The sequence below is a fragment of the Leuciscus leuciscus genome, assembly GCF_965113295.1.
Source record: "Leuciscus leuciscus genome assembly, chromosome: 11".
In the NCBI taxonomy this organism is placed as follows: domain Eukaryota; kingdom Metazoa; phylum Chordata; class Actinopteri; order Cypriniformes; family Leuciscidae; genus Leuciscus; species Leuciscus leuciscus.
Genome location: NC_138735.1, coordinates 28407823 through 28419648, shown reverse-complemented (window position 1 = coordinate 28419648; position 11826 = coordinate 28407823). Strand labels below are relative to the sequence as shown.

Here is an 11826-nt window from a genome sequence, read left to right as displayed (position 1 = left end):
CTAGCTAACCAAAATCCACAACAGTCCGCTAAGAAGGAGGATATTCAGGCATTATCCTGGTTTATAAAGTCGTAGTGCTCGTGAAGAATGAGCGCCGGTCGGACTGTCGAGGGCGCGGGGTGTGTGACCTGGTGGGGATTCGGACCGGCACGAGACCTCCTGAACTCAGGTGAAGCATAAACCATCACAGGATCTGACAAAACACTGTAAATATGGATCAATGCTCACATACATTTGTGTGATGTATTTTCTATACAGAGAACACAGTGAGGTCAGATGGAGAGCTGAATGTCCTGCTGGTGGGCAGTGGAGATCCCAGACACATCCTGAAGACCATCACTGGACTGACTGACTCTGATACACTACATGTGTGTGTGACCTCAGAATCTGTTACATACAGCATGATAATAGCCTTTATGGCATATTATTCCCACAACATAAATCAACTGTTCTGTTCTGTGCATGTTAATGTGTTAATGATGAGACATGTGGCATGTTGCAGGTTTGGGTGATTGAGAACAATATGGAGGTTGTTGCCAGACAATTATTACTACTATATTTATCACTTCAGACCCCTGAGAACATGAGTCTACACAGTACGTACCTTCATATATTATGACAGACAGTTATAGTAATAAGTTTATAACCTGTAATTCCCAGCATAGTATATGTATACACACATTTTAAAATATTACAAATGTTTTAAAGATTATAATAAATATATAATACAAATGAGACATAATAGACTTACATTTTATATATATACATTTGGACAATTCCTGTTGTTTCAAGTTAGGGAAAGGTGTAAAAATACAAATGTACTTCTGTTTTTTTCTACATTGTTTTTAGTTTTTGTACACTGTAAATGTCACATATTGCATTCATGTTTGTATACTCAGATCAGATCAAGTCGAGGAAGTTTATTTGTGTTTTTTTTTTAGAAAAGACTGAAGTGTTTCTGGAGGTGTTTGGGAATTCTGAGATTCGCAAAGAGACGGAAGAGACTTTAAAACACGCCACGGCTCAACTCTCTCTCTCCATCACAAACACTCTGTCCTCTGACTCGCACGCCCATCCTTGCCTTGATACAAGCCTTCTGAAGGTCCAGCAGACATTCATATATGTGTTTATATACTGCATGTCATAATCAAACTCATCTCAGTGATATCCACTCCTCTGCTGTTTCATCATCAGTTTAAGGAGAAAGATGAGTTGGTCCGGATCTTTAAACTGTGGGAACGGCCACCGTCAGTGCCAGCAAGTGTGCGTAAGGTCTGGGACGCCCGTGTTCGGCTGCACCTGGGGACTCGCTACGACTCACGACAGGGGTGTTTCGACTGGGATCTCAGCATGAAACTGCACCAGAGAGGCGTATGTACCAAATAACATGACATTATTATACACCTGCACTCCGGAAGGCCAATCAGAGCCGTGCAATAAGACTCAAATTACTGGATGTTACACAGATATTTAACAATTAGACTTATTTCAGCCCATATTTTATTACAAATGTGATTGTTTAGGCAATTTCTGAATTACAGCACCTAAATTACATATTTATGATTCACAGCAGACACTTTTTCCATGTTTCCATGTATAAAGAAACAAAAATGTAGTTTGTGTGTGTGTATTAATACTTTTTATTAATTTATATTTCCATTTCAGTTATTTTAGTACCGCAAGTGAAACTAAAATGTTGCCTTGGCAACTAGCTTGGAATAAAATAAGTTTAAATAAAGATACTATTTTATTTCATTTATTTGAAGTAACAAAATAGTTTTTTTTATGGTTTTAGTAAAAGATATGAAGCCTGCCTCACTACTGTTCTACAAAATCCTGTGATTTTTCTCTTAGTGTGACATCATCAGCAAACATCAGTATGTGAAATGGAGGGAAAGTGGTGTGGCCTTTGAAATGAGGGAGGGGCTTTACCAAACAGCCAATCAGAGTCTGCTTTCCACACGAGTGTTCAATCATGTGAGTAGATTGACCGTCTACAATAATAGTTGTGAGCCATGATACACTGTCATGCAACGGTGTGTGTGTTTGTACCAGCGTGGAGATTGGGTCGCTGTTAGAGGATATTGGGGGGACATCGTCTCCGGTCCATATCTGTCCTTCGGCATAGAGACCGAGAACAAAGACCTCCTGAAGAAACTGAACAATCAACATGTAAAGGTGACAGGAACTATTTAATAACCCTAATACCCCCCAAAATTAAGTTACAAACAAAAACCTCATGAAAAAAAAAGTCATTATATATTGCATTATATTCTTTTCTCTGTCCAAGACCACATGTATGACTTATCTTTATAGCTTGTCATTTATACTGCATGATATATATTATATTGCAATAACATTTCCATCATGATTGACCTTTCTCTGTCCATCTTTCTCTCAGACGGCTCAGGATATTTCAGAAGTGAACGTCCTGGCGTTGTTTGAATGTCTTGCCACTAGAGAGAGCTCTTTACTGAATGAAGATGTACCAAACCCTTCGAGTTCCTGCTGTCAATCCACAGACAGTCTCACAACAGAAGAGAAGATGCAGAATGATCCCCCTTCCTCTCAAACTCACACAGAACCTGAGCAACAGACACAAGTGCTTGGTAACATCCTATTATGTCAAAACAATGTACATCTATTGCCAGTGAAGTGCTGTAAACAAATCAAACAGTGCTGCTTTAAATAGTTTTGAGAGTTTTCAGCATTTATTTTGGGTTCTTGTGTTTTTGCAGATTTGCTGAGCCTGAATGGAGTGAAAGTGTCATTTCTGTCTCCAGACTCACTCAACAAACTTCCCCTCAAAAACAAATACAGGAACTTGTTCAACAGCATCTTCTGTTCAGCCAGGTGAAGCCTGTTCATACGCAGCTCACAGAAACAGTGCTTGAGTTTGTGTGTGAGTGACCAGCATAAACTGTCTGATGATAACACAATCTCTGTTTTCTCAGTATGGTTCATCAGCTCGATTCTTCTCTGAGAGAGATCGCAGCGCCTGATGCTGCTCTGGTGATAGAGTTAGCGAAGTGAGTTCGTCATATTTCTCTCTCTCTCTCACACACACACAAATCCAAAACATTGCCACTAAATGACTTACATTTGTGCTCATGATCTGTTCTTCTCGTTCAGCTTCCTGTTGGACCTTTCAAAAGAGCAAGTGTCAGGTTTTGCTGACAGAGTAAAGGAGATCGCTGAAGAATCAGGATTCACTGCAACACACGACCAGAGCAGCGACGTATATGCAGCATTCACACGGAAAAAAGACTGAAGGACTCGCAGAGTTTCATATACACACCTTACAAACTCTGCACTACTTCAGCTAAACAAATAAAATCTACCATTTCAGCTTTGAAAACATTTGTCTTAATGGGAGATTTGATTAAACAAACGCTAACACTTCATAACTGTTACAAACATCATTAACAAATATTTCAATATGAATATATATGAAAATGTCTCAAATTATTTTCTAGCTACTTGAATGTACATGAACTAATGAATTTAATAAATGTATTCATGTTGATTAATAACTTAATGAAAATGAACAAACAATGCAACAAAAACAAATCAAATGTGGAAATGATTGCCAAAAAAAAAGGAAATAAAACTAAACACAACAAATAACAGTTGATCAACCCTGAGAGAACGTTTGGTCTTTATGTTGATCCAGCAAAACACAAACATCATGCCATTATAATAAAACCACAAACACGTCAAGCAGGGAGAGAATACAGTACTGGCCCGGGACAGAGGGATCGCTGATGATTCAACATTCATAAGACAGATGAGGTAAAACACTGCCGCTCCACATCAATATCAGCACTACACAAACACTTACATTGTTTTCAGTTTCATTTATTATAGTGACAATATAACAACTACAACAACAATAAATAAATAAATCAGTAAGGTTTAAACTTAAGATGAACAGAGTTAGCAGTACAGAAAAAAGATAACAGACTTGCAAAATACACTGGGTGCATAGGTATAAAGTTACTTTTTTATCTTAATCTTCATTTTGTGTAAAAAAGTACTTTAAAAAAAAAACAATGATGGATTAGATGTTCTAACAACATTCTAAAATTAAATGTTATGTTGCATTCAGTGGAAACAGAAATGTAAAGGTGCTGTAAGTAACCCATTCTTCAGAATAAAAGATCTCTGACAAAAATGACAGCTTTAGCATAAGTTCTGCCAGGAAGACTCAATCGTTACGTCACTTATTACCTTCACATTTAACCAATCATATTCTAATACTTGCAGTATAAAAGACCGGTACTTAGTACACACATGTCTGAGTTCGCATATGCTGACGCAAACAATTACCTCCATCCTCCCCACCACCACCAAGGATGGTCCCTTCCAATACCTCCCGGGGGGTCGGCTGTACCCCTGCCCTCGTCCTCAGGCAGGAAATGCAGAAAAGTAGTAATTAGTAGTAAATCTCCTACTTGTTGTTTTTTTTTTTTTTTTTTTTTTTTTTTTTTTTTTTTTTTTTTTTGCTGTACTTCATCTCCTCTTTCTTCTGTCCTCTCTGGTGTCTGCTGGATCTCCTGGTAGTGTTGAGACTGATTGTGATCTTTCTCTTTCTTGTATACCTGTGACTGTATATCTGTGGATTCACTCTCTTGTCTCCTTTCCTGATCCATTTGCATTGTTGCTCCAGGGTTCTCTTGTGCATGTTCACTTTCTCTTTCCACTGCAATATTGAGACACAAGCAAAGAAACAGGACATGCATAGTTTAACTTGAACTAAATCAAAAAACAAATTTAACTGTAATGGTACTGTGAGTCACCTCTTCACCTAAAACAAACAGATAGGCCTACACCAAGGTACTATGTATTAATTGCCTTTACTGTGGACCATGAGACTAAGACAGATTTCAATATATTTTCTGTATTTATAGAAAATTACAATATTTATTTATATTATAACTACATTACAACAATTGCATGCATCTTAAACACCCACTTGTGTCTTTGGTCTCTCTCTCTTCTTTTGTTTCAGGCGTCTCTGGTGTGCCATCGTCACTCACTGTAGACAATCACAAGACATTAAAACATTTTATTAAGCATGACATTCTCCTGCAAATCTGCATATAACATGTACATAATTCCCATTGCATTACTGTTACAGTAAAACAATCAAGAATCTTATTGTAACGATGTATGCAGGGAAGCTGAAGACAGAAGACTCAGGTTCTCAAAAAACATTAATAAGTTTAATGCTGCTAACTCAAAAAGCAAGCAAACAGTCAGTGCAAACACATCTCAACATAACAGAGACTGGACCCAGAGTGAAGGCAAGGGTGAGGCTTACAAGATAATAAATGACACACAGCTGAAACAAATGAACTAATGATGGTAACCATGGAAACTGAACAAAGGAACATGTGAAGGTTGCAAGTCGCCAATAAGAAGAAGAAGAAGAAGAAGAAGAAGAAGAAGAAGGAACGTGAAACTCAGACATGAACAAAACAGGGAAACAGATCAAAAACCAAACATAATTCTGACACGTATGAGCATGTGAATTGCTATCTTACTGCGTGGGGGATTTCCAACAAGACTATTTCTGCGTCTAGGTGTAGGACCTAAAATTGAAAAGGAGTAAACAAAATTAATCAGAAGAGATCTCGAAACTTGGGGTTTTCAAATATGTCTCAAGTTTAGCTCCAACCTTGATCAAACTCACCTGCCTAAAACCTTCTGGTTATTCTGAAGACCTTGATCAGCTTGTTCAGGCATGTTTGATAAGGGTTGGAGCTAAACTCTGTTAGAAACGGGACCTCAAGGGCCAGAGTTGAGAACCCCTGCTATAAACTTTCCCTTGTAGTTTTAGACCTTCCCAGTTTACTTTTTTATTTATAGCATAGATTTATAATAACCTGGAAGATGCTTTCAAAACCATTTTTGCTGATCTATCATTACCATGTAATGGAAGTTCCTCTATTTGTCTCTCCAGTTCCTTTATCTGTCTCTCCAGTTCCAGTTCCTCTATCTGTTTCTCCTGTTCCTGTTCCCGTTCCTTTATCTGTTTCTCCAGTTCCTGTTCCCGTTCCTTTATCTGTTTCTCCAGTTCCAGTTTCATTATCTGTTTCTCCAGTTCCTGTATCTGTATCTGTTTCTCCAGTTTCAGTTTCATTATCTGTTTCTCCAGTTTCAGTTTCTCTATCTGTTTCTCCAGTTCCAGTTTCATTATCTGTCCCTCCAGTTCCAGATTCTCTTTCTGTCTCTGCTGTTCCATTATCTCTCTCTGCAGCTGTCTTTCCCCTGCAGGAAATCACAAGATAACAAGAGAATTGTGTAATTTAACTTGTTAATCACTTGAAAAGAAGAAAGAAAATTAAAGAATTTAAAATAATTATTCTAATCATCGAAAAATTATTATAATTTCATTGCAGTTACAGTAAGATACAGTAGTATGATTCTCTGATCTTCCCTTATTCACTTTCAGATCAAATTTTACCTCACACACACAAATACACTCTAAAAAATCCTGGGTTATTTCTTCAACCCATTTTCTGGGTTATTTGTGTTGGGTTAAAATTATGGGTTATTTTTTCAGAGAGTAACCATTTTCTGGGTTATAAGGCTAATATTTTGACCCAATTTATGGGTTGTTTGGGTTTCTGGGTTATTTTTCAAAGAGTAACCCATGTTCTGGGTTATAGGGTTGGCTTTCTCTCTCTCTCTCTCTCGCAGTTGTTCTGGAATTTTCTCACAACAGTCGTTTGAAATAACCGTCGCTTCGCGCTCGATCCGTTTTGGCCTGTGCTTCATCGGTGCAACTTCATCTATATTCAAGGTAAGAGAGTATTTTCAGTGTTGATGTAATGTTAACTTTTCTGTGTCCATGTCCCTGTTGCTAGTTTAGCACCATTTGCTAAAAAAAAATACGTTGCTACGTTGAGACTAGCGTTAGCCGTGGTAATTCTGTGGTTGGCATGTATGCGGCTATCACGACAACATCTAGGTCTAGGACAACTCGAGGTAACGTTATCGCACACCGGACGCGATTTTGAACACGGTCCTGAGCCGTTGCTGGGTGCCGCGGACAGACCGCCGGTGTGTGTGTGTGTGTGTGTGTGTGTGTGTGTGTGTGTGTGTCCGTTACACTCATAGAGAATAATGTGTTCGAATTTTAAAGACGCGGCGCTGCGCTTCGCGTCCGGTGTGCGAGCCCCTTGAGAGAGTGCACGTCCGGTGAGCGATACCTCGAGTTGTCCTAGACGCGACGCGGCGCTTCTGTCCGGTGTGCGAGCCCCATAGCCGCGGCTACAGAGCGACGAGGCAACACAATAGTTGAGTTATGTTTACCAGCTGTGCCGTGCTTATCATATTATACAGTGCTCTACTGGCTGAAGTAGTGAGAGTTAAAGAAGCGGGTCAAGTCTTCAAATTGTTGCTAACCTCTATATTGCTATGTTTTCTCCAGGTCATTTTGAATGGACAGTTTTGTCGCTGATAAGCTAACTGAGTGGCAGCTGTCTGAGCTGACAGAGAATTTTAGAGGTGAGCATTTTACTCTTATTGCCCTTATATCATCTCTCTATACCTACTTTTTTTTTTTTTTTATAAGACTTAAATGTGTCAGTGCAAGATTTTGTGAAAGTCACAACTTCTTCGACAGTGGGGAATGTACAACCCTAAAATATGATTGTGCCTTGTCTTTAAGCTGTTATGCATAAGAATGGGCTGTCATTACACTTTTTAAAGAAAGAAAATATGTCATTCACACAAAATGGGTAATGTTAATGCTGCAAAAGAACCACATTAGTTAACTAGCAATTTGGGCCATGTAAAAAAAAAAAAAAAAAAGCCACTGCATTACCTTAAAAGTGATTATTTGTTAGCTTGATAATGAAAGAGTGTCTGGTGAGTGGTTCACAATTGTCTCGACTTATTAACAATACTCATGTTGTCTTGTTTTCTGTCTTTCAGATAGATGAGGAGGCATTTCTTCTCTTTGATGAGGACACTATCAAAAATCTTGTCCCCAAAGTTGGCTTAAATTCCTGAGGCTCTTCTGAGAATTGTTGTTTATTTTTCTATTTTTTATTTCTAATATTGTTATTACAGTGTGACCTAAAATAAATATGAAAATAAACATGTCCAAGTGTGTGTTTTTTCTTATAGATTTTTATTTAATGCAATAAAAATGTAAAAGTGCTTGAAGTGTGTAATATAATGTAAAACAAAGTTTTATTTTCTGAAATAAGGCATACTGGGATAGTGACCCAAGTTAGGTTATTTTTGACCCAACTCCTGGGTTAAAAAATGATCAACTAATTTTTGGGTTATTTCTACCCAGATGTTGGGTTTTTTAAACCCAACATTTGGGTCAGGTATTTAACCCATAATTTGGGTCAAAAAGCATAACCCAATTTTCTGAGTTGAAATAACCCATAAATTAGTTGGTCCCTTTTTAACCCAAGAGTTGGGTCAAAAATAACCCATTATGGGTTATTTTTGACCCAGGAGTTTTTAGAGTGTATTTGTTTTGCCATAATGATGGGGACTAGACTCACACCTAACCTTATGTCGACTGTTTTTATACTGAAATAATGATAATTTCTCTCCTCTAATCTTAATCCATACACAAACTTTTCAGCATTTTTAGATTTCCATCAAGACATTATATAGTATTTTTATGCCGTTTTCTTCTTGGTTGACTGATGGCAGCTCCCAAAAATAGATAATAGGTTCAAATCTGTGTAAATGGTTCTACAGATTGACTGCATCAAATTCATTATAGATTCATATAATTGAATTCCTTATATAATCTATGTCTAATCAGTTTGCAAAGAAATCTGTGATCTCTGAATTACCTTTAATTTTACAAATCCTAATGATCCTGAAAACATATTTGTCAAGTTGCCCGACATGACTGAATGTATTGCGGCCCAATTAAAATAAACAGACAATATTATTTGTCTATTGTAATTTAATACGCCTAAATAATACCATTGTCTTCACGAGTTGTCAGTGCTTAGACTCCGACAATCACTGTTTGCGGCTATATTAGATTTGTTTGTTGTCGTAAAAAGTCATCAGTCTGAGCCTGCATTTGTCTCAGCATCAGGTAGATGCCTACATTTCCATGTATTCTTTTCTGGAGCTCTAAAATGAACCTAATATCAGTGTGAACCCATTACCACTTCATTGCAGCCATATCTGAAAAGCAAATAAAAAAATTGAATATTTTCTAAACGCATGTTTAATATGCCAACTTGAAAAGAGAGTGACATGAAGACATAAAAGTAGCACCAGTATGTTGCAATACACAACACTCAAATATATATTTAATCAAACTCAATGAGGCAACTGATCAGTCAGTGAACTACAGAAATAAGAAGTTGCAGAGGCAGTTTTATTATTTTACCTCTCACTTGTAGGTGAACTGCTCTCTCCTGACATTCATCATGATAGACATGGCACACATAGTCTCCTGAATCTGACTCCTGGACATTTCTCAAAGTCAGAGAAAGATTTCCTCTCTCCAGCTCCTGGATAGACAGACTCAGTCGGTGCTCATAGTCACTATTTGAACTCTCCAGCCCGTTCTTATACTGATAAATGAGCTCTGTCCCTCTACACCAGCTGATGTTCTTGGACACAGCACTGGTTTCAGGTGAGAGATGAACAGGTAAGATGACGTCTTCTCCAGGGTCAGCAGAAACCACAAAACGGAAGTCTTCAGATGGACAGAGAAATGTATTGTCAAAGGCATAAATGGTACCCATCAAAGCCAAAAAACTACTGAGTCTTTAAACAACCATTATCTTTGTCAGTTTATCAAACTTACTTGCATTTATATTTCTGTTAAAGCAAGCTAAAAAGTGATAAAATGTGATGTATCTTTACTAGTGTAAGACATAAAACCTGAAGGGTCTCCAGGTTCAGAAAATTCAATGTCAGACTGGCAAGAGACAACAATTAAATATCATTCCTGTCATTTTTGTAATGTAAGATCATTTTTTACTTGCCTTTGCTTTGATTAGTTTCTGAAACTTCTCCACCTTCAGCCATTTTTAATATTTCTGGAACTCTGAGGCCGATAATCCACTATAAGACTAGAAAACAATTACAATGAATGTCTCCTCACATCTTATTGTTTATCTACCCTGAGGTGAGCGGTAAATTCAATAGCAATAAACTTAACTGTTCAGAATGGATAAAACACATGTAAGGGAAAAATCTAAATGTGAGATTTTCTAAACAAACAAAAAATCTAAACAAACAAAAGAAAACTTGGTTACTTCAAGCTAGATGGGGTACCTTCCATGGAACATTTTTTTCTATTATATCTTCTATATTAATCTTGAAAATCTGTTCATTTCATTTCCAGAAAGCAGGTCAGTTAATGAAACAATGCTTATTTATTCACTCATTTATTCATATTTGCATACTTAATGATTTCTTTTGAAAGTTTTCTCATTGTTCTGTGAGAACTATTTGAAAAATAATGAATCCAAACATTAAGTTCAAAATAAACAAGTGAAAGTTTAACAAAAGCAATCCAAATAAAAAGTTTAGCATAATAAATGTGAACAAAACAACTGGTCATGGTGGTATGTAAAAATCATCATAAATTCACATTCTTGTATTTTAAATGATAGATTAGCCTGCAATGTCAAACATTAATACATTTGAAAAGGTTGCTGTCACCTTCTTAGTTTAAAACATCCCAAAGCATTACACCACAGATACTCAATACCACTTCATGTTAACACATGCTTCAGTAATGTGGCCATAGCCTTCCTGTTGATTTCTCTCATTTAAATGTTATGTCTAAGAGTGTAAAAAATGAATGCTATAAACAGCAAGATACTAAACACAAGCACAAGCAGAATTTATAATAATAATAATAATATACATCTATATAGCACTTTTCTCAGCACTCAAAGCACCTTACATTTGAAGGGGGAATCTCCTCAACCACAAAAAAAGTAATAATATAGGCTAAGGAATAAAGCATTAATTACAACATCTGATGATTATTTAAACATAAATTAAACATTTTATTTATAATAAAGTAACTTATAAAGTCACATATTTCGCACAAATGCATAAACCTAAATATAGGTTAAATGATCGTTCCTGCCCCCTACTGGGAGAAAAGATAGACAACAGCAGGCAAACACTCTGGCCTAGTAGTAACACTTATGAAGCGCCAAAACGCTCACTCGGTCCTAATACGTAATCGTGTTACTGATGTTTAAACGAAATCCATAGAATCATCGCCGTTGCCTTTTGAACTGATAAGAAAAACAGACGAGAAGATTCTATAGCCTACGTGTTTTTTCTCTTGTTTTACTTTCACTTCCAGACAGTGACTTTTCAAAAATAACCTCGGTCCTCGTAAATGCTACATTGTTAAAACTCCTCAATGAATCCTTATGGATTTGGTACATTTAGCCTATTAGGCTACACCGAATATTCAATTTCAATATAACCCAAGTAAGTTAAGAAAGATTTGGGAGTAGATAAGTCAGGAAGAGTCACCGTCACCCAGCATTAAAACTCAAAGCAATAGGCAGAGATCTAAAGACAGCAAAAGAGGGAGAAGTGTTTATTTTAGACTGTAGCTCACCTTGGCTTTTATTGTCCTATCACCCAGAATGATCTTAGACTAGTTGTTGGAGCAACGTACGGTTGTACTGAATCTTAATCGAAAGTTAAATGCACCTTTTCCGTCAATAAAACAGGTTTTTCAGGTTTTGCATTTACCATGAAATGCGTTTAGTTTAACCCAGTAGGTCTACATCCTTGGAATGCAGTTGTTTGCCTTGTTACTTATGTAGCCTACAGAATGTCTTGCCA

General features: G+C 37.0%; 2 protein-coding genes and 1 long non-coding RNA gene across 4 annotated transcripts in view; 2 read left to right on the top strand and 1 right to left on the bottom strand.

The window, feature by feature from the left end:
• Positions 1–3713, top strand: part of LOC309509440 (dynein axonemal assembly factor 3-like) — a 63312-nt gene extending 59599 nt beyond the window's left edge. Inside the window, exons 2-12 of one of the 2 annotated variants that reach the window (XM_082184161.1) lie at positions 70–169; positions 259–368; positions 503–596; positions 942–1102; positions 1195–1371; positions 1855–1977; positions 2056–2178; positions 2402–2609; positions 2739–2853; positions 2955–3029; positions 3133–3713. In XM_082184161.1, coding sequence (XP_082040287.1) covers positions 88–169; positions 259–368; positions 503–596; positions 942–1102; positions 1195–1371; positions 1855–1977; positions 2056–2178; positions 2402–2609; positions 2739–2853; positions 2955–3029; positions 3133–3271 — 1407 coding nt within the window. In that variant the 5' untranslated portion in view covers positions 70–87 and the 3' untranslated portion in view covers positions 3272–3713. Of the gene's footprint in view, positions 1–24; positions 170–258; positions 369–502; positions 597–941; positions 1103–1194; positions 1372–1854; positions 1978–2055; positions 2179–2401; positions 2610–2738; positions 2854–2954; positions 3030–3132 lie in introns of both variants that reach the window. The other variant, XM_082184162.1, reaches the window with a different exon arrangement.
• A 129-nt stretch (positions 3714–3842) lies between these two features.
• LOC309509444 (uncharacterized protein) lies at positions 3843–11803 on the bottom strand. The gene is made up of 7 exons (XM_082184168.1): positions 11597–11803; positions 9990–10076; positions 9386–9697; positions 5932–6273; positions 5547–5594; positions 4976–5038; positions 3843–4702 (listed from the first exon to the last, which is right to left on the bottom strand). The coding sequence occupies exons 2-7, from the start codon at positions 10030–10032 to the stop codon at positions 4326–4328; spliced, it is 1185 nt and encodes a 394-aa protein (XP_082040294.1). The 5' UTR covers positions 10033–10076; positions 11597–11803; the 3' UTR covers positions 3843–4325.
• Positions 6591–8114, top strand: LOC309509459. The gene is made up of 3 exons (XR_014209903.1): positions 6591–6808; positions 7439–7515; positions 7945–8114. It is a non-coding gene; the product is annotated as an uncharacterized lncRNA (long non-coding RNA).
• Positions 11804–11826: the final 23 nt, after the last annotated feature.

Excerpts from the sequence above, each read along its gene's own strand:
- LOC309509444 (XM_082184168.1), bottom strand. The coding sequence starts at position 10,032 with ATGGCTGAAGGTGGAGAAGTTTCAGAAACTAATCAAAGCAAAG. Across the intron at positions 6,274-9,385 it reads AGTTCACCTACAAGTGAGAG|GGGAAAGACAGCTGCAGAGA; the intron begins GTAAAATAATAA and ends GATTTCCTGCAG. Across the intron at positions 5,595-5,931 it reads AGAGGAACTTCCATTACATG|GTCCTACACCTAGACGCAGA; the intron begins GTAATGATAGAT and ends TTTCAATTTTAG.